General features: G+C 50.4%; 1 protein-coding gene across 2 annotated transcripts in view; it reads right to left on the minus strand.

The window, feature by feature from the left end:
• UBASH3A (ubiquitin associated and SH3 domain containing A) overlaps positions 1 to 22599 on the minus strand; it is a 41461-nt gene that overhangs the window by 18424 nt on the left and 438 nt on the right. For both annotated transcript variants that reach the window (XM_047719520.1, XM_047719509.1), the window contains exons 2-7: positions 17565 to 17687; positions 15513 to 15566; positions 12914 to 13100; positions 10002 to 10200; positions 6778 to 6947; positions 5979 to 6187 (exon numbers count right to left, since the gene is read on the minus strand). In XM_047719520.1, coding sequence (XP_047575476.1) covers positions 5979 to 6187; positions 6778 to 6947; positions 10002 to 10200; positions 12914 to 13100; positions 15513 to 15566; positions 17565 to 17677 — 932 coding nt within the window. In that variant the 5' untranslated portion in view covers positions 17678 to 17687. The remainder of the gene's footprint in view (positions 1 to 5978; positions 6188 to 6777; positions 6948 to 10001; positions 10201 to 12913; positions 13101 to 15512; positions 15567 to 17564; positions 17688 to 22599) is intronic.

A 22599-nucleotide genomic window follows, 5' to 3' on the forward strand; every position in this document is an offset into this window, starting at 1 on the left:
AATCTACAATCAACACCCAAAACACAAATAAGCCAATGAAAAATGGGCAGAAGACATGAGCAGACATTTCTCCAAAGAAGATATCCAGATGGCCAACAGACACATGAAAAGATGTTCAACATCACTCATCATCAGGGGAATGCAAATCCAAACTACAATGAGATACCGCCTCACACTTGTCAAGATCGCTAAAAATCAAACACAAGAAACAAGTGTTGATGAGGGTGTAGAGAAAGGGGAACCCTTGTGCACTGTCGGTGGGAATGCAAACTGGTGTAGCCAGTCTGGAGAACAGTATGGAGGTTCCTCAAGAAGTTAAAAATTAAACTACCCCACCATCTAGCAATTATACTACTAAGTATTTAACCAAAGGATACAAAAATTCTGATTCAAAGGGCCCATGCACCCTGATGGTTATAGCAGAAGTATTTACAGTAGCCAAGATATGAAAACAACCGAAGTGTCCATCCGCTGATGAATGGATAAAGAAGATGTGGTATTTATACACAGTGGAATATTACTCAGTCATAAAAAAGAACAAAATCTTGCCATTTCCAATGACATGGGTGGAGCTACAGAGTATTATTCTGAATGAAATAAGTCAGTCAGAGAAAGACAAATACCATATGATCTCAGTCATGTGTGGAATTTAAGAAACAAAACAAAGAAGCAAGAGGAAAAGAAAGAGAGAGAGAGAGAAACCAAGAAACAGACTCCTAACTACAGAGAAGAAACCCATGGTCACCAAAGGGGAAGTGGGTAAGGGGATGGGTTAAATGGGGGATGGGGATTAAAGAGTACAGTTACCATGATAAAAAATACACAAAAAACTTAAAATCTACATCAGAATAGACAAAAAGAGCAGTAATTAGAAAGGGAAACAAAAAAGGGTTCATGTTTCAGTTTGTTTTTAAGATACATGTGTGTTTGTTTGCTGGTGGGGATGATGAGAGTCTTGGGAATGGTAGGTGGTGCTGGCGTGGTGCCCTTGCAGGGCCTGGGATGCCCAGAGGGATGGGGTGTGGGGCATGGGGCACGGTGGGTTGGCACCCCTGGGCAGGAGCTCAGACTGCATAGCACAGTCTGATGAGGGAGAAAGGCACGTGGGCCTAAGCCGCACGTGGGCGGCCTGGTGGCCAGAGCTGGTGTACACTTCTGACTGTTCACCTGCCACAGTGGCCAGAAGTGGAGAATCCAGTAGGTGGCCTCTTGGTGACGTGAAAACTTCAGAGACAAATCCACTGGAGGACAGAAGTGCCTGGCCACAGCTGACATGGCTACAGAGGAACTTCGTGGGGAGGTAATGGGCTTACGCGCACTGGGGTGGTTGGGAAGGATGCACTGCCCTCCCTCCTGTGTTCTGAAGAGCATCGTCTCCTCTTGCTCTTCCAACTAGAGTCTGCTGCATGGTTTTCTACACCCAGAAGCCTTACATTCTAAGCACTTAATAGTACTATTAAACATCGATTGCCAGGTGTCTGACGAAGACTCCTTCTGCGGCTTCCATGCTTTCAATGCTCTCCTCAGTCCAGAAATTAGAAATAAATTCACTTGAAGTGCCTTCTACTTTATATGATTTTCTGTTTCCATTTAATTCTTGGCTTGGAGTTCTGCGTATGAGGGGAGACCACATAAAATACCGTTCATTTTATACCCATTTCTCTTTCTGATGCTCCAGCAGCTGTGAACAGGCCTGGCCTCCGCTCTGGTATGTGTTCTGCTCCATGGATCTGCTTTTCCTCCTTCCCTCAAGCCAGGACTCAATCCTCAGTTTATAATAGGTTTTTAATATGTGTAAAGTAACTATCTCTTCTCATCATGTTTATTTTTCAACGTTTTCTCAGCTCTTCTTCCATTTATTTTGCCAGATACACTTTTCAACCATTCAGGGAAATTCCAGCAAATGATCCCATTGAGATTATTCCTGGAATTTCATTAAACCTGAAGATTCAGTGAATCCAGGAGGAACTGATACATTCGCAGTTCATCTTCCTCAACCACGAATGTGGTGTGAGTCTACATCTTCCCTCTGTGTGGGAATGTTAGTGTTTCTCCCATAAATACTTCATGTCTTGGATTCTCCTGAACCACTGCTAGTCCCGATGCATCCATGTTGAGACCTGACCAGGGGCAGAGCCTGGGGCTCCTCGGGAGCGTTTGCCCTGCACCCCAGCCTCTGGCCACCAGCCTTCCACAGCTACCTCCACCTCTACCGCCACCACCTCATGTCACGGACCACTCATGCCCATGTGGTGAATTTGGTGAACACATTCTCAAACTGTCTGCAAATTGTACCTTCTCTAGTCAGGTTGTCGCCTACCCCCATGTTGTACTGGAAACTCTCCATAGCGAGATCTAGCTCACGTGGATTTCCTTTGCTCACCTACTCTCAGTGTCCGAGGCCAGGTCCCGAGAGCTGCAGGGCTCTGAGAACTCTGGCGTCCACGTCCAAACCATTGACATCTCCTTCCTCCTGGAGCATAGGCCCTATTTACAGTCTCCTGCTGTCAAAGGAAACGTCGGTGGGTTTCCTCTTCCTGAGGATGAGGCGGGTGGCTACCCTGCTCAAGCCTTGCGGTGCACACAACAGAGCCTCCTTATCTATAAATAGCATCTGTGAAAACTACAGTTGGAGAGAAAACCAAATTGTTTTTTTGCTTGTCTTTCAAATGAAATATAATCAAGATTACAATGAGAGGAGAAAGGAAAGAACTTAACATTTAACTATTTCTCATTTTTTCTCAGGAGAATGACTTAAGGGTCCACTTACAACACAGAGTAGATGGATTCAAATTCTCCCTGGCTTTTAGAAGGGGTGTAGCTACCGTCTATGGGGTTTTACAGACACATCCCCATATTAGATTCCTGGACAGACATAAGATGGTAACAGAGACCGGCCGGCTGATCCAGTAGACATCTATTGTCTCCATTCGAGTTCAAGTTTCGAGATCCAGGCTTGGACAGGGCTGGCTCCTCTGGAGGTCCCTCTAATGGGTGGTGTGTGGATGCCATCCTCTCCCTGGGTGCTTATGTGGTTTCCCTCTGTGCGTGTCTGTGTGCTGATCTCCTATCATCAGGACATGGGTCAGACTGCCTGGGGGCCCCTCTAGTGACCTCATTCTTCCTTAATCCCCTCCATAGAGATCCCATCTCTACAGTCACATTCTGGGGTGCTGGCAGCAGGACTTCAACACAGGAATCTGAGGCAAATCGAATATTCAGCCTCTGACAGCATCTTTTTACAACTGAGATACTTGCCAGCAACTCACTCTGTGGTTTTGGAAATTACTAGATGGGTGTGGCTTCAGTGTTGAAAGTTTCTCAACTTGGCCAGAAGACAGACTGTTTTCTAAGCTGTAACACACATGGCCTCTCCACTCTTTGTTCTAGATCATGCTACATGTGTTCTTCTATGTGGAGCATTGAAAGCCACTAAGATTCATGAAGACACGCCCCCCCTTGTACACTGCTGGTCACCTCTCATCTTCTTCAAGGTCACGGACAGATTTTGGGGTGTGATTTTGTCATGTAGTGAATCCAAAGACTCCCGGAACCATTGCAAAAAGGCTGAAGTTGAGTTGGAGGTGGGCTGATGGTCGACGGATGTCACAGCACCTGAGAGGAACAGCACGGCTACAAGCTCAGAGATGTCCCCTCTGGTCTTCCACACCTGGGATGGCTGTGATCATTTCGTGGAAACCGTGTCCCTTTCTGCATCAGGTGTGGGAAGGCGGTCCCCTCCCAGCCTGCATGATGTGTGCAACCCCAGCTCTGGATTGTCTGACTTCTCCCATTTATTCTCTTTGACCTGATGTCCTCACAGTCTTTTCCTTAAATTTGAAATGGGGTGAATCTATATTTTGAAAAAGTAATGAATATATAGGGCTCAAATATTGACAAATCATGGACCGCAGAGAGCAGTCTCCTTTCCAATTTCTCTTCCACTCCTGGACGCTGCCCCCCGCCTCCCCTGGGCACACTTTTGGAAGTTTCTAGAGATGCTCCTTTCCAGGGAACTTTTAGGGACAGGCATGCATATAAATACACATCACACACATACACGTATAGTCGATTGTGTTCCACTTCCCCCTTCCCCCCAACAGTCCTGTGCTCGCCATGGCATTCTGTAACCTGTCTTGGATTTTTTCATATCAGCATATAAATTACTTCCCCGTGACCGTTTTTAAACGCGGGCGAGTACCCCATCGTATGGATGTATCCTAACTTATTTCCCTAATACATTATTTCATAATTTCTCGATCTCTTTTACAGACCTTTTAGGTCACGGTGGGAAGCGTGCACACCCTTCCCCGGCTGTCCAACCAATCCTTAAGCTGCCTGCTGCCGAGCAAGTCCTTAAAGTCCCGGCCGGCGATCACATTAATCCCAAGGTTATCACCTGTGGCCTGACTTACCCAGTTGGAAGGTCTTTAAAACAGGCTTAGGGCTTCCCTGACCTCAGAGTTTCCAAGTAGCTGATGTGTCTGCATCTGCTCTCCCGTCTGCCTGGGGAGTCCCTCCCGACTGTCACGCGGAGACAAGCTCTTCTACCATCATGGTTTCCACCCATTGGGTCCCCTCCCTCCCTCCCTGCTTGTCCCCACTGTCACACATGGTACGTCCTTGTAATAAATCCTTGAATGGATGCATATACACGTGGTGTGTAATATACACACGTATCACCATGTAAGTAACATGACATGAACGTTAACTATTGTATTACTAAGAAATCATTTTTGTATATTAACTATAAAATAGTATATATTTTAGAGATGTATTCATATTATACATGTATCTATATGTATAAAATATGTACAATAGTATATATAAATTTGTACATATATTATATATATATATATATATATATATAAAAATTACTATTCTGCTGTTCTGCTTCTCTGGGTAAAACTTAACTGGCCCTGAGTCTGGTATTGGGTGTGGGGTGTTGCTGGGACAAATCCCTAAAACATGGGAGCCATTCTGGGACTGAGCAGTGGGTGGAGGTGGGGAGAATTTTGAGACACTCGATACAGGAACTGGCTCGGACCGACTGTTCGAGGTAACGTGGGTGCTGGGGAGAATATATTACAGGGAGTCGGAGGAAGGGGGACCTTACCATATAGTGGGGAAAACTTTAGTGAGTTTGTGGGTGGAAAGCAGAACCTTTCAGCAGTGAGGTTGGTCCTGTGGCTAGGAATGTTTCCAAGCACAGCGCTAAAGTCATAACCTGTTTTCCTCTTGTTGCTCATAGTAACACATGTGAGAAAATTGAACAAAAGGAACCAGGACCTGGCGATTCTGAGCAAACTCAGCCTCTCTAGACGACGCTAAAAAGCTCGAGTGAAGCGATTCTCCAGCTGAACTTGAAGAAGCGCCACCAGGAGCCCTGTGGCTTCTAGGAAACGAGTTCTGCCAACACCACATGAACTTGGGAGGGGGCCCTGAGCTTAGATGAGACCCCAGCCCTGGCCCAGACCTGACTGCAGCCTTGTGAGACCCAGAGCTAAGCCATGCCCAGACTCCTGATGCATGAAAACGAGGAGAAAACGAATGTGCGTTGCTTTAGCTGGGAAGTGCACGGTCATCTGCCCTAGACCAACAGAAGACCAGCCACGTATTTTAGCACTTTACAGCTGACGCATCGAGCAGAATGATAAATAAAGCCAAGCTTAGGATCTCTGTGATCTCTTATGTCCATAATAAGGAGGTGACTTTTATAGTCGTTTTGGGATTATGATCTCAGAAGCCAAATAGAGTAATTCATGTTTTCCGAACACGATCCGCAGAAAACCGTGAATCAGCCAAAATAGTAACTGTTTACCTGCAGGGATAATGTTGCCAGCTTGGAGAAGGCGATTTTTACCAGAGATGGAATGGTCCAGAAGCATACACATATGGCAGCCCGTGTTTTGGGAGAGACGGTCTCAGACACTACCTCAGAGAGAGACGTCGGGGCGGCTGCCACAGGTAGCACTCACCTGTGCTTAACCCAGGTGTCAGACTCGCTGGCTGGCTCTGTGTAGTTCTCAGGCAGGAAGCCCAGGCAGCCCGTCCGCTGGGAGATCCCAATCACCCAGCCCTCACTGGCTTCCTCCTGCTGAGTGGGGTCCACGAAGATGTAGTCGCCGGGGCTTAGTGTGAGCTCGTCCACGTTCTGAGGTTTGTACTGGAAGAGGGCCCTGAGGGTCTGGAAAAGACCAAGTGTTTTCCCGTCTCAGCCAAGAACTTGAAGGCACACCAAGGCTTTCGATGACAGATAAAATTTATACTAAAAGGTGGCACAGAATTCTTGGGTAGGTTCGGACATGCATTCTGGTGTCTGTCTGTCTATCATCCATCTGTCTCATATCACTATCTACTGATCTCTAATATTAAAGAGCTCAGAGCATAATTCGACTCTCACATCTACCTTCCTCGGCAGGATTACTTGTAGCTTCTCACCCCACAGAGAACGTGCTGGGTTCATTCACGCTAATTCCCTGGGTCTGAAACGGAGCACTGCCTCCTTTCCGTGTCAGCCACTCAACTTGGGGTCTTGCAATGATATAAAAGAATGCGAGTTCCACATTGCACAAAAGGGGACATGATTAAGAAAAAAAAAAGGAAGACAAAAACAACAGACGGTTTTCCTTTTCCTGAAATACCTCCAGAGGAGGGCTCCCGGGGGTCAGTGCTCCGCCGGCTTCACTGGCCACTTGTTCCACGGAGGATCCAGCCCGAGAGGACTGCCCGACGGGGGCTGCTCTGGCCGAGGCCCCCAGGCCGGGGTTTGCTCACCTGGTAGTGTACAAAGCGCATATCTCGGGAGTAGAGCGCGGCGGTCCACTGGCAGCTGTGACCCGGGTGGATGGCTCTGGCCAGCTCCTCCAGCGTCCTCTGGTGGTGGGGGTAGAACTTGTGGGCCAAGGTCAGATGCAGCTGCTTGGTGCAAGGCTTCACAGTGCAGTCTGGGAGATCGCGTAAACACAAGGGTGGTGGGCGCTTTAACCCACACCGTGGGCACTGCCTTCCCACGGTGGCCACGCATCCACGAGGGCCATGCACCCAGGATGCTGGTGCAAAGCCTTTCTGCATGATGCCTCCTGCCTCTGCCCACTCCCTCCCCCAGGCACTGGGGCTTTCTTGGTAAGGCAAGGACCATCCCCACCCGCCCCCTCCATGTGCCATCCGCTGAGTTCAGCTTACGGAGGGCATGGTTGGGTACTGCAGATCTGACAAGCGGCAGGGAAGGGGTAGATATATGGGTTGGGGGTGTTTGGAGCCTGGGGATTTGCTGGCTCGGTGCCCAAACTGTTGACCAAAGCAGACACAGTGAACAGCGTCTCCTTCATTCCCCATGATGGGCACGTTACGCAGCGGCCTGGTCCGACAGGCTGGTGCTGAGGCTCAGTGGGGTTTGGTTCGGCCGCGGAATCTCAGGAAGAAAACATCACAGGCAACTCAGCTATGTCGAACATGGCAGGATCGCTACGATTTCCGTCCCTTTGGTGAAGCAGGAAGCCCTCGGAGTAGCCAGCCCTGGGTCATTTTGGGGGCCCCAGCTCCTCCCCGCTTCCCGAGGGCCCTGATGTCGCCCAGGATCTGCTTTCAGCCGCACCACAAAGGACTTTACGTTCCCGGGAGGCAGAGACCAACGGAGCACGCAGACTTGGTATCAGGTAGACTGATGGTGGGTGACCCTGGGAGCATCCTGGCCTGACTCAGCTTTCGTTCTGACAGCAACAGTTTGGGGACAGGGGCCACCACCGGCTGGGGCTGCACTGAAACCCGTCTCTTCATTCCCGTCTCTGGGAGTCTTTTAGTAAATACTGGTCCCCTGGCGCCCCTCCCCTGGGCAACCCACAGCAGCAGACAGGCTCTGATCTCCCCTGGAAAATGTCACCGCTGGTGCCGTCGCTTCCTGGACCCAGACCGGTGGCCCCGCCGATGCCTCCCACCCCTACATGAGCCTTTAGCGGCAAATGAGAAACTGTTGGGGAGAAAAGCCAAGACTGAGGTCATGGGTGGGTGGTAGGGAAATTCCTTCCTGAGGTGTTTCAGCACTGGGGGGAGGATGACCTTGCCACGTGAGTTGGCGTGGCCTGGGAAAGACCCAGGCTTGTCCTCTGAGTGATGGGTGAATCACGCACGACTTCTGAATGGGGCCTTGTCTGGTCTGCTCTCTGCAGGCCCTGCCTGTGGGGGCATTTCACTGACGACGGCGCGGTGGCGGGGGAGGACACACTTGCCTTAGAGGGAGGCAGGACACGCTGGAGGTGACGGCTGCTCCCCACCCCGCGGGGTCCAGCCCAGGGCACAGGTGTGGAGAGCCTGGGCAAGAGACGGGGCCATTGCAGCCACTCCGCAGGAGCGCAGGGTGCGTCAGCCGGAACCCAGGTGGGCCGAGCGAGACAGGGCTGGACCCACGTTCCAGCTCTGACCCCTGCTTAGGGGACGCGGTCCCCTGGGCCTGTTTTCACAAATGGCCTCGGGCTGCGGGGTTTGAACCAACAGAAACATGCTCTTTCACAGCCTGGAGTCCAGAAGTCTGAAACCCAGGGGTGGGCAGCCCTGCCTCCCTCTGAAGGCTCTGGGCAGGGTCCCTCCTGCTGCATCGGGTTCCCAGGGCTCCTGGCGCTCCTTGGCTTGTGGCTGCGTCCCCACATCTCTGCCTTCCTCGCCCGCGGCCTCCTCCCGGTTCTCTGGGTGTCCTGTCCTCTCTTAGAGGGACACCGGTCACTGAAGGGGGGGCCTACCTGAGTCCAGTCTGGCCTCTTCTTAACTAATTGCATCTGCAGAGACCCCGATGCCCAATAAAGTCCTTCTCTACGGTTCTGGGGGGATGGGAACTTTAGGGTCCCTTTCACTCCATGACAGTGACCTTGGGCAGGCTACTCTTCATAGGCCTCTGTCTCTTCACTTTTAAAACGGGGCCCATGAGACCTCTGTTGGGGGGGTGTGAGACATCAAGAGAGGTGGCGTGCCCGCTCCGTGGCCAGGGGCTGACAGGACACGCGGAGACCACGTTGTCCTTTGGGAGCAAGGAGATTAAAGAGCCACCGCTCGACTCCTGTTCGTATAAAGGACACCGATATGCAAAGACACATGGTAAGCCAATTATCACCCAGGAAGTAGGACCCCAGAGGCCAGAGGCCAGCCTCCAAGCGGAAAGCCGGGGTTCAGTGACCTCCCGATGTGGCCAGATCCGTGACCAGGCGCATCTGAGAACGGGGCCGCTGGACACCTGCAGAGGGCAGTGTGCGGTCTCCCTGCCGGGGTCCTTGGAGTCACAGCCCTGAGTGCCTTCCCCGTGCCAGGACCGATGGGGAAGGGCCACAGAAACAGGCTTGATGCTGGAAGGGTCAGAGCCCTCATCAATTTGCAGGGAAACAAGAACAAGCCATGGAGCTGATGAGGCTCGATGAAGGCCCAGCGCCGACCAGAGACCCGGGAGGAAGTCCAGAGTCCCTCCCACCGACCCCAGCTGGAGCCCATCTCCAGATCAGCGCAGGTGCTGGGGGGAAGGGAGATTTGCAGACGCTCAGAGGGAGTCCGGACAGTCCTTCCCCGAGAGGCCAACAAGAGAAGGGCATGCTCCTTTCTAAAACAGCAACAAAACCCAGCTAGGGCTTGGTTTTAGACACAGCGCTGACCCCAGGAGGGGATCTGCCCAAAGTGGGCCTACAGCTGGGTAGCCCCCCTCCCCCAACATGGGCACCAGCCTGTAACCCACGGCCTTCACGCGGCCACGCAACGTCCCCTCCTGGGACCGTTTCCCTGGGCAGCTGGAACGCGCCAAGTGCTCAGAGAAACCACATCGATGCAAACAAAGGTATTCCCACCTAGAGAAAAAAGGGACCGCGGGTCCTCAGGATCTGCTCTCTGAAGTAAGTAAGGAGCAGCCTGCACCCCGCTCCGCGCGGCCGACCCACCGTACCCCAGGAGCAAGCGCGGCCCCAGACACAGAGCGGTCAGTCCCTATTATCCGCGCCCTTCGCGGGCAACTGGCCAGGACCGCCTACCTGCTAAGACAGAGGCTTCCGCGGCGAACGTCAGGGCGAGTTCCCGGATGACGTCTGCGGGGCTGTCGTTCACGAAGAAGCCCAGATAGCTGATGGAAGAGTGCAGGACCAGAGGGACCACCGAGGGGAAGGAACCCAGGATCCTGTCCCCAGCTCTCTTCAGAGCCTCATACAGACACTCGACCTTGTGGTCTTCGCACTGAGGGAGAGGAGACAGAGGGTGTGTTTTCTCGCCTCTTGTCAGAAGGTCAACTATGAACTTGGTTAAGAAAAATCGTGCAGCCAACCAAGCCTATTTCTGGGGGCGATGCTGGACTCTGTTCTCTCCTCACGTTACGGACTGGGGTTATGGATTTGTTCTATCACCTGGCCCTGTTCCTTAGAGATTGAGGGCAAAATTCCTTTTGGAATGGAGTATCTTTTAAGTGTCTGGGTTGGAAGTCCCTTGTCACCATAGCTACCTCCCGTTCCTCCATGTAATGTCAACCCAACCCACAGTTGTGGTCAGTGTTGCATCATTCGGCTTCTGGAGGTTTCCTGTAGACTCAGAGGCAGCCGTACTCATGCACTGCCCAGAGCTCACAGTGAGGAGGACGGTGGCCAAAGTCCCTGGCATGTGGCCACAATCCCACCGTGACAAAGCCAGTCACTGCCCCTGATGTGGTTTCCTTGGAAGTGGTCCGGGCTCCCAGGCTCCCTGTCAGCCCGCTGTCCTTCTTGGAGCCGCCCAGTCCCCCTCCCTTCTCCGGCCTGTCCCTTTCTTCTTTGCCATTCACAGGTGTTTCTCCCAAATAAACCTCTTGCACTTCTAATTCCACCTTGGGGTCTGCTTCTTGGGGGGGCTGTGACTAACATGGGCTCCGACCCAGTCTCCCCACTGCCCCCCAGTTGCCTGCACACACTTCTGCCTGACCATGTTACCTAATGCCGTGCCACCCTCCGCCCCGAGGCAGCAGGCGCTCCCCTGTGGCCTGCAGAGGGCTACCTACACTGCTCAGCCTGCCTGCAGGGCCGTGGACACAGTTGGTGCCCTCGGTGCGCTTCCCCACTCACACCGTCTCGCCCTCCTGGTTCCGGGGCTCAGCGCTGCCCAAGCCACTTCCTGGGCTTGAAGACCGTCCTCCGTGGGGAAGAGCCACACGATCACATGGGACCACAGTGAAACCACAGTGAAACCCAGACCCTTCCCCTGCCTGCCCCCCGCCCCCTCCCCACAGGAAATCAGCCTGAGCTCTGCTCTGCCCAGCAGTGGGCTCCCTCCAAATTTCTCACAGCTCCTTTCCTCCTCCGAGGACCCAACCGCATTATGGTTTCAAGATGCATTATATGCATTAATATGCATAGAGTGTAATGTGCATTTTTATGTCCCCTTCTGACTAGCAGCTCACTCTGTTTGTCTGTCTGTTGCATCTTTGAGGCCCTTGCAGGGCCTGGGAAAGTGCGAGACACCCGGGAGGCATAACGTGAATAAGTCACTGTCTGTCCACCTTGCGCCTCTGGGTCTCCGGTAAGTGGTCTGGAAGCCCAGAGTTGGTACGAGCAGAGCCGCGGGGTGGGGCTGAACATTGTCCTTTCACGGCACCGGAGAGAGACGCTCGGTCCCCTGTCATTCTTCTGCAGAAAGGAGGGCGGGCCGGCCCAGGCTGGGGGTCGGCGGGGCGGCTGACACAGAAGGAAGGGGCGTGTGTGTGTCTAAGTCTGTGTCTGCGTGTGTCACGTGGTGTGTGTGTCTCTGAGTGTCTGTGAGGATATGTGCGTGCTGGGCATGCGTCCCCGGGGGTCGGGAAGAGGAGCCGGCAGGCCGGCTGGAGCCCTGGCTGCCGTGACGAATCGCGCCCGTTTCTAAGGTTACTTTCCTCACCGGCTGGGCTGCCTTCCTTTCCCTGACGAGCTACCCAGGACATGCCAGGAAGGACTCTGACTGACAAACGCTGTCACTGGCAAAGGAGGGAGACCAACTCACGCTGGTTTGCCCGAGACTTCCCTGGTTTAGCTCCAGAGGTTCTGTGCCTTGGGACCCTCCCTGCAGCCCCTGGCAGATGGGGATGGCGCACAGGCTCCCGGGGCACCTGCCGGGAAGGTCTCCTGCAGAGGCTTGTAGCCCCCTCCCATGCACGCTGTGGAGTTGGGGACGGGGCGCTCTTCAGGTCCTGGTGGGACCCCTGAAAGGGGTGGAGCTGGCTGACAGCAGAGGGGGGCCGGCCACGGAGTGTCCCCACATTCCTCCGGTGGGGAGCTGCAGAGGAAGTGGCTGCCTGTCCCTCCCTGCCTCCCTCCCTCTCCTGCCTGCTTCTTCTCTTCTGAGCGGGCCCAGGTCCTCCTCACATTCCCTGGACCCTGTGAGGCTGCCTGTTTGACTGACTTCTCGACCAGGGCTGGTCCCTGAAGCAGGGAAGAGTCCCGTGTTTGTGACCTTTGGAAAGGGCCAGCAGCACTATTCTTCAGGTCATTATCACACATCTCCGAAACACCTGCTCTGAGGCACTGTGCTAGGCTCAGGCTACAAAGAGGAGGGAGGCATCTACCTTCTCTTGAGGGATTCAGTCTCGTATGGGGTGCAGGGTAGCACCAGACACATTGTCACAGCACGTGGACAGTGCCACTACAGACACAAACAACATGATGGTGGGTGCACAGAGGGCGGTGGCCCCTTCTGCCTGGGGAGCAGGACAAGACTCAACAGAGGGAGGGGTTAAGTGAGCAGGACTTTGAGGAATGCGTAGGAGTTGCCCAGATGAGAAGAGTGGAGGGTGTCCCACACGAAGGGGCCAGCAAGTGTGACAGCTGCGGGCCACCCCGTGGAAATAGATCATGGGGCTGCCCTGAGTGACTTCCAGCAGCGCTTAGATGTCACAGGGAGCTGCCCCCAGTGGTGTGTTAAGGGGCATTGAAGGCACGTGGGGCCGACTCACCGTGAAGAAGTCACAGAGCGTTATGTGAGGGAAGACCTCGTGGGCTCGATTCTTTGTGCACTGACGCTTGCTCTCCCTCCAGAACTCCTGCAGCTTTTCCAGCAGGGATCCCGTGGGGCAGAGGAAGAGGGCGTACTCCTGGGGGATGGGGTCGTCCAGAGATGGGTCGTTGCGATGACAACGTAGCCTGCAAGAGAGCAGGGAGCTCACGCCCGCTGCCGTGACGGCGGGACGATCGCCCCACGTGGGGAGCGCGGCCACTCAGTGCCAGCCACGTCCACGCTGCACAAACTCACCGCCAGCCCCTCTCGGCGAGGCTCAGGGCGCCCAGGGCTGGTGTGGCCGCAGAGTGGCACCAGGTCCCCTCACCCCTGGCTCTGCCCCACGTTGGTCTGATTCCTGGCCAGAGACCAAGACTGAGAGAAGTTGGCCTGGTCTTCAGTTCTGGGGGCCAGAAAACTTGTAGAAAACATTCACATTTCATTCCATCCCACTTCAAATTGAGTATAGAAGTCAAAACCACCAAACCCCCCCACCAAAACACAACTAGACAAAATGTAGGTGGCTATTCTATACTTTCTTTGAATTCGGAAGGTTATTTTAAGGACAAGGAGAAATGATATACAACCCCAAATTCAAGTTCATTCTCACCGATAACAGAAACAAGAATTAAGACAACCATAAGGCGTTGTTTCCTCATTTGTCAAATTAACACATTTTTGAAGGGAAGAAGGTTCTGCTCCCCGTGTCAAAGGGGCAGTGGCTCTGTAGAACGTCTGTAAAAATCAGACTGTCAGGCCGCACCAAGAGCCTTCAAAGGCCCATCCCATTTGAGCTGACAATTCTACTTCCAGAAACTTCTCTGAAGGGGAAAGCAACTCACACCGCCCGGGCGAGGTATTTTATGTTGGGGTTATTCATCGGGAGTCACGGTTTTAAAGAATTTCTCGTGATGCAGAGAAAGGCCCGAGATGCAATATTGAGTTCAGTGGGCGGGACGTGGCCCTTGGGGAAACAGATGCCAGGCACCCATGGGATCTCCTCAGGAGCAAAACACCAACGGGGACGCTCCGCCCCCCGTCCTGCGCAGATGCCTCCTTCACTGTTCACTTTTCCTTCCAGAAACTTAAGTAACCAACATGCAGACAACATGCGCGTGTGTTTTTTATAATCATAAGTGACGGTTTAAATTATTCTGCGGGTCGCGTTGTTTTTAGTCCACACCGTGTTATTGTGATTTGTCCCTGTCCGTGGGCAGGCGCAGGGTTGGGCGTGTCAGTACGACCCTTCTGAGGGCCGTGCACACTCGTCACGCCGGTGGTGTTTCCCTCCTCTGTTCCACTCCTGGACGCCTCCGCTGGCTTCCCGGTGAACAGTTTCATTTCACAGTAATCAAGATCTTTGTTCATGTTTCTTGGGCCCTTTCTATGTTTCCAAGGCATGGACCTGGACACGGATGTGAGCCTGGACACGGACATGGACGTGGAAGTCCATGGTGGGTGGCAACATTGGTGCACCCTGAGCCCGCAGCCAGGACAAGGAGAGACCCCCCCCCCCCTTCTGCTCACCCATGCGGACCCTTGAAGCTGCCTTTCATTTTTAATGGTATCTGAAACGGCACTTCCCGGGTTAGCTAAGGTCGGCCCACTCCGGTAGAGCCTAGGGGACCCCACTGTCTCCCCAAGTCTCAGTGGGACTTGCGGTCCTCTTGGCTGAATTGCAACCTGCAGGAAGTCACTATGGCCCTTGAGGCAGTCAGTTTCGTTTGAAATTCAAATTTAACACCCGACTTTAGAGTTAGCCTAGCCCAGAGGACCCTGGGTGCTTCCCTTTGTCTGGCAAAGGGGTTACATCATTTGCCCTTGGTGTAGAATTTTGGGGGGACAAGGGGGGCTCCCAGTGAGGACATACTGGCCACTCAGAGACCCACTGTCGGCATTTGCCGTCCTGCTCTGGGAGGGCACCCAGCTAGCAGAGACCTGGTATTTACTGCTTGATTTTTACTGAGATTTTCCAGAACAGAGCGTGAGGGGACTTCCCGCCTTGGGGCAGAATGAGAGCATCGTGGCACATTCAGAGGAGGCTGGGTGCTAGAGAACAGGGCACCTGCTCTCCCAGAGCAGAAAGCCGAGGCCTGAAGCAGTGCGCGGCTTTCCGAGTGCATAACTGGTTGACGGCAGAGCCCCCTGGAACCCCAAGTTCCTCCCCCGGGCCCCACTCCCTGGCCCCTGATGCCTCAGGGGGCATCCAGGACCAGCAGCAAACTCTCTCCCCATCAGAGGTGGCCTGAGAGAGTGGGGACCTCTATTTTGTATCTTCCCTATTTACCCAACAGATTACGTGGACGTCATTCTTCTTTGATCGTCACATTTGGGTCAACTTGAATTTTAAGGTGAAGAAAGGCTTGTTCAAATTTCAATCTTTCTCCACTGTTTGCTATTTTAAACGCTGATTCTTTTCTCCTTTTCTCTGGCTCTGGGTGGATAAGCAGGGACTCCGTCCCTGGCCACCTGGTGTGTGTGGGGCACTTCCCCGTGTCCACCCTACAGAGCTTTCAAAGCCAAGTACTCAGCGGGTCTGCAGAGACAGCCCTACTCACCAATCACATGCCTCCTCCGCTGTCTTTCTTCCCGTAGCTGCCAACGCCTTCAGCCTGCAGGAGATGAGAGGAGCATTCAGAGATCTATCTGCCTTCCGTCTTTGGGAAAGCACGGGAGAGGCAGGGGAGGCCCTGCAGCACAGGGGACCTTTGGGGGGGCCCCCATGAGGGCCCGGACGGCTGGACTTTGCAGCTGGATGCCCTGCCCGGGCCTCTGTCTCCGTGTGGCATCACTGTGGTTTCTGAAAATGCACACCTGCTCATTCCTCCCCACTCAGGCGCTCCCGCCTTCAGTTCTGGGCACCAGCTCCAACCTTGCTGGCAATCCTGCCTCCTCGGCCAGCCCCTGCACCCCGCCCCGAAGCCAGGTGAACCCACTCTCAGGTCCAGAAGGTGGCCGTGTGGGGCTGCATCCCCAGCTTGCACACGTACCTCCTTGACAAAAGGCAGCCATGTGCCAACACACCCCTAGAGAAATGGCACGGATTTTCCCAAGCTGGCTCAGATGTCCTTCCTCCGGGATAACTTCCCCAAACCTGCCAGGGAGGTGGACGGGGCAGCCCACCCTGTTTCCCCACTGCATGTCCGGGCACCGTGGTTCACCTCTACAGACCTGTGTCTGTTTGTCCCTCCACCAGCCCGCACAGTCCCCGAGGCCCAGCAGAGCTGTGCCCATCACGGTTACCCAGGACGTACACGTGCTGAATTAAGTTTAGCTGAATGGGACCAATTGGACAGAACGGACGCCAGCTCACTAAGGCAGCTCACTCGGGAATAGAGCCCGGAAGTCTCTGGAGTCAACGAGCAAAACAACATGGCAAGGCCCCGTGCTGCTGCTGGTGGACACGGATGACCTTGGTTTCAGTTCGAGGGATTCTGAGTCTGTCTCCAGCTATAGTAGCATAGTAAAGCATGGGCTTTAGAGGGGCTGAGAGTGGGGTCCTGCCTCCCCCCACTGCCTGTGCTCTTGGGCCTCCATGTCCCCGGCTGCACCCGAGGGAAGTTGCCCAGGCTGGGGCTGGCGCATGGTTCCATGGCTTATGTCAAAGATCCCTGGTTTATCATTAGCATAAAGGCGACAAAGTTCTGATTTAGGTTAGAAAAGCAAGGAGTGTAGCTCCCAAGTGATTTTGGCCAATTTGCTCAGGCTTTGTTTTAATGTTTAAGGAACCTTTGGTCCCCTCCCCAGTCCAAAGTTACTTACAGGTACTTTTTTTTTTTTAGTTTTTTAAATTTTTTTTGAGAATTTATTTATTCCTTTGACAGAGAGACAGAGAGAGCAGAAACAGGGGGAGTGGCAGAGAGAGAGAGGGAGAAGTAGGCCCCCCGCGGGGCAGGGAGGCCAGTCCCAGGACCCCAGGATCATAACCTGAGCTGAAGACTAGACGCTTAGTCTAGTGCCCCTTAACGGGTCTTCTGATGCATTTCCCCATGTGAATAAGCCTGTAAAAACTTAGTACCCCAGGCCTTTATCATAGCTCATTGCTTTTAGGCACTTCTCTATCTGACAGGGTGGCTCTTAAGGTTAAAGTGTTCCATGTGGGGACCTTCTCCTTGGGTAAGCAGCATCGAGTCAATGCTGTTTCCTCACTTTCTAACCATCTCTTTCACTGACCAGACATTGAAGAAATTTTTCCCTGTAGATGAAGGTTGCCCTGCACCGTTTAGCAATACGTCCTTGTTGGGGTTCTCTCAACAGCTCCCTTCAATGGGGAGTCAAAACCCTTGTAGTGTCATCTCAGAGAGGGCACAACTAGGCCCACACTCCTCCAAACCCGGAAAAATGGAGGTGCCCCAGTAATACCTGACTCCCAATTTTTTTATATTTCAGGGTCCTTCGACATGCCAGCCAGCAGAGCTTGTCTGTAAAGGTCCAGATCATGTCGTTTGCAGAAAAGGGCCCTATTTTGAGACAGTATCTCGCCCTGCAAGGTGCACTCTTTGGGCAGGAAGCAAGCACCCTGAGCTCCCTGCAGTTGTGCGACAAAGGCCAGAAGGGTTGGGGGCCTAGGACACACCCCCTGGGGCCTGTGGCCCCAGGACAGTACTCACGCTGTGTGTGCCGGGAAGCCCATTCCCAGGAGGGGGTCCAGGAGTGAGGTGGTGCCGCGGCCCTTGTGCTTGTTGGAGACCTTGGCGTAGAGCTGAGTCTCCGCAGCTGCCATCTCTTCCTGCCTGCGGACAGAAATGAATAGATAAAGCCAGAGAGAGTGAGACAGGCAAGGCTTCCTGAGAGTGTGAAGAAAAACCTCAAGCCCTTTTGATCTTTCTGACAATAGCTAATATCCTGTTTGCATGAGATGTTGGTTTTACAGAATTCTCTTTGCAGGGTGCTGGGGTATGGCATCCCCCAGCCCCGTTCCCACATGGGGTTTGCATTCCAGAGCTCCAACACGCTTAACCAGAAGAGCAAAAGTTGGAGAGATCGACAAGACTACATTTTGACAAGGCTGTGGAATGCTTGGAGCTCTTAGGCATTGTCCCAGCATTTTGGAAAACGTTTGGACCATTCCTCATACAGTTCCACATACATTTGCTCCATGACAAACCTACAAATTTAGCTATCTACCAAGGGGAGGTGAAAAGATGGGACCACATGAAGACTTTATGTGAATGTCCACGATGGCCCACACTACTACTCATTCACGGTAGACCCAAACTAGAAGGAATCCAGAAATCCATCCACTACTGAATGCCTACGTAAGTTATGGCATCTTCGGTCCACGAGTAACACTTGTCAATAGTAACAACACGCTTCTGTCTCGTGAGAGAACACGATGAATTCCAAACAACATTGTTTTGATTTAAAGAAGCCAGATTCAAGATCATATATACCGTATGATTCTACTTAAATGAAACTCTAAAACCAGGTAAAACTGAACTATAGGGACAGGAAACAGATAAGTGGTTGCCCAAGGTGAGGGTCTGAGGGAGTTTTGGGGGTGATGGAAATGTCCTCTATCCTGATAAGGATGTGTAGGTCTTCAAGACCGACTGGACCAAACCCTCAGACTGGGTGTGTAAATTAAACCTCAATAAAATTTATATTACAAAGGAAAGGGAAGGAATACTAAGAACAATAAAAACAGTATGCTGATTTTCAACAAAAATAGGCCTGCTGGGGTTTTGGGGGGATTATGTTGAATCTATAGGTCAGTTTTAACAATATTGATTCTTCCATTCCATGAATATGGTATATCTCTCTATTTACTTTCTCTTAGTAGTGTTTTGTGGCTTCAGGGTCTTGTACTTCTGTCACTAAGTTTATTCCTATGTGTTGCTATAGTTTAAAAAAATTCCTATTTCCATTTGTTGTCAGTATATAGAAATATTATTGATTCTCATATATTGACATCATATCCAACAATTTGGCCAAGATCACTTATTAATTCTAATATTTTGTAGATTCTTTTTGATTTTTTAGGTACTTAGTTATGTCATCTTCAAAGAATGCCAGTTTCCCCCTTCCTTTTTAATATTTATAAACTTTTTTTCCTCTCCATGCCATATCACTGTGGCAAAGACCTCTAGTGACATGCTGAATATAAGTTTAGGGTAAGTACCCCTTATTATATTAAATAATTTTTTTCACTCCTAATTCACTGAGATTTTTTAAAAAAAATCATTAAAACAGGTACTGAATTTTATCAAAAGCTTTTTCTGCATCTGTTGAGATGATAATGTTGTTTTTCTTTTTTATTCAGTGAATGAGGTAGCTTATTCCAATTGAACTTGGAAAGTTAAATCAACCTTGGTTTCTAAGATAAAGCTTTGATCATGTTATCCTTTGTAGATATTAATCAATTTGTTAATACTTCATTTAGAATTTTTGGCTTCTGTGCTTGTTAATTAGCATGGCCTGTTCTTTTCCATTCTTATAATTTCCTTGTCAGGTTTTGGTGGCAATAGAGTGATCAACTCCTTCCGATAATCCGAAGAGTTCCTGGTCACAACACTGAAAGTTCCCATTCTAGGAAATCCCACCTCAATCCCTAGCAGATGAGGACAGTTGGTTGTCCTAAGTGTCAGTGTTATTCTGGCCTCATACATGAGTTGGGAAATATTTCCTCTTTCCTGATTCTCTGAGTTTTTGTAAGACGGGTGTAACTTCTTAAATGTTTGAAAAGATGTATCAGTAAAGTCACCTGGGCCTAGAATTTTTTTTAGAAAGGTTTAAATTATGGATTTAATTTATTTAATAGATACAAGGATATTCTTCTTGCATTGGTTTCATTAAGTTGTTTTTCAAGGAACTTTATCATTTCATCTAAATTGTTAAATTTCCTGGAATAGAGTTATCAGATTTTCTTTCAATTCCGTTGTGTAATTTTCTGTGTAGAGGTCTTGCAATATTAGTTAGATTATTCTGAAGTATTTGATCATTTTCAATGTCACGGTAAATTATTTTTTTTCAATTTCATACTCATACTCTTTGTTGCTGGTGATTCAAAATACTATTGATTTCACATTGTTTTAATTTAATTTACATCCAAATGTCTTGTTGGGCTTACTTATTAATTCCAGTAACTAATCTCTAGAATTTTAAAAATATTCTATGTACAAAAGGAGTTGTGTCGATGAATAATACAGTTATTTCTTTCTTACCAGTACATATTCTTTACTTTTAAAATTTCTTTTTATTTCTCTTTTTCTTTTCTAGTTTTCTTTTTTCCCTTTTCTTATCTTCTTTTTTTCTCTTCCTCCTCTTCTTTATTTTTCCTTCTTTCTCCTTCTTCTTCCTCTTCCTTTTCCTCTTCTTCTTTTATTGCACTGGCTTGGACCCCAATTGTTGAATAGATATGGTATTTTTCTGTACAGGGCATCTCCCTGTGCTGTTCTGCATTTCAGAGGAAAATCTTTCAATATTTTATCTTTAAACATAAGTTAATTATGTTTTTGAATATCCTTCTTCTTTGAGGAATTAAAAAGATGAAATAATTTCATAATCAAATAGCTCAAATTTGAAAGCCTCAAAGTAGAAAAAGTCTGTGACCAGAAGGAAAAAAAAAGTAGATTTGGGGTCTGGAATATAGCCTCCACTCAAACATATTTTTCTTTTCTCAATAGTAAAACACTTTCTGAGCAATTGTCTTTATAACATAATAAAATACAAATTTCTCTCTCTTTTTTAAAAAAAAATCTTATTTATGTAAGCCAGGAAATGACCAATCTAGCCTCATCCCTTTTCCTCAGCTTGAAAACTTATCTTCCAAGACGAGTAGTGGAAAGACGAAACCTTCTTGATAGACACTTCTTGGGGCTGACTCCTAAAGCCTCCTTCTCTCAACAATGGGATCCAGGTGGAGACTGAGGGTGTCCTGGGTGGCTCGGTTGGTTGAGCATCACCTTCAGCTCAGGTCATGATCCCAGGGTCCTGGGATGGAGCCCACCATCAGCCTCTTTTACTCCCTGCCCCTTACTCTGCTCATATCCTCTCTCCTCTCTCAAATTAAAAAAAAAAAAAATAAATAAAAAGGTGGAAACTGATACAATGCTTGGAACTCAAGCTGTGTGCCAATGGTTACGAAAACTTCACAGCTCCTAGAGGACCCCTCAAGGGGTCTCCTCCCCTTCTCGTACCTCCAAACCAAGACCACGCAAGACACCATCTTGGTGAATGCCAGTTCTAGGTACGATGATTTCTCTTTCCTTAAAGTTGTGTTTTGAGATTGATGAAATCAATTTGTAGGTGAGCTTTCTGAGAGCTACTACATGGTCATAGAAGTTCAGCCATCATCATGGGTCATCTCCCTGCTCTACCCTAGCAAACCGACCTCATTTGACACACATCCAAGATGTTAACCTGTCAATGTATTAATACAACATATGTGAATTCATGATTGTTTCTGGTTTTCTACCTGTCTACTCAGTATTGTTCCATCACCTTAGTTTATGATCAGCTCAACCGTGCGCCTGGAGCCTCATCACACACTCATCCCTGTGCCAGGCACCATGAGTGTACATTCTAGACTGTCCTCTGAGAGTGGTATTCTGTTGGCACATTGCCTACAGCACTCCAGTGAAAACAGAGAAAGAATCAAGTTCTAAGTCTCCGATCCCTGTCTTCGAGGGCAAACGTTTGTTCAAGGACTGGAGAGAGTAGTTAGCGAAGATGTGAAGGGGTGTGTATGAGCTTGAAATATTCCTGGTCTTAAATCCAAAGACATTGAGATGTGTGTGCACAGGTGCTGAGAGGTGGGAAAACAAAACTGAGTCACACCACAACTGGCTGAATGTATCTCTCTGGCTATAGCTGCCATTGGCCAATCCTGCTCACTCTATCTTTAAAATCAACCCCCAAACCTGCTTTTGTTCTCCGTTTGCACCACCAGTCCTGGTCCACGTCACTGCCCTGGTGGCCCAGGTCTTCAGTAGTTTCCTGCTGGCTTCCTGTGAATTCACCTCTGTCCCTATGCTCCGTACACATGCATAGATCTGACCTTGCCCTTCTCAGATCTTTGGTGGATTTTCATCACACGGAAACCAAATCAGAGTTCTTCCAATGGTCCAGGCCTTCCATGACCTGCCGATCTCCAAGCACACAGGTTTTCTTGGGGTTCCTTGAAGACTTCCAGCTCATATTCTCCAGGCTTTTGGAGTTGATGGTCCTGGGCTTAAAACAGTCTCCCCTCCTAGCTCACAAGACCTACTTTATCTCATCATTGAGGTCTCCCCTGAAATACCACTTCTTCCTAGAAGTCTTCCCCAACCCCCTGTCTGATCACTCTCTAAGCCCCTCCCAGCCTCATCTCTTCCTAGCATCTGTCATCACCTGAGACCACAGGTGAAGGCTTTGTCCCCTCTGCCATCTGCTGTGAGTCTAGAAGGCCTGGCTCATGGCAGATGGCCCATTAATATTTGGTGAATCAATGAATGCCTCTAGCTCTACTCCACTAGACTTCCAAAGGGGCTCAGTCCCCACAGCAGCGGGGCTATGCTCTCTCCTGATCGAACATTTTAAAGCTGTGTTGTGTGTGCAGAAATCCCTCAGGACGGAGAGGCCCCTTACAGAATGTGCGAAGCGTCTCTAGTCTCTATCGAGTGCTATGAGAACACCTTTGGGCTCTCTCTCCTTTGTCTGCAGAGC

This window comes from Lutra lutra, chromosome 1 (genome assembly GCF_902655055.1).
Source record: "Lutra lutra chromosome 1, mLutLut1.2, whole genome shotgun sequence".
NCBI classification, from domain to species: domain Eukaryota; kingdom Metazoa; phylum Chordata; class Mammalia; order Carnivora; family Mustelidae; genus Lutra; species Lutra lutra.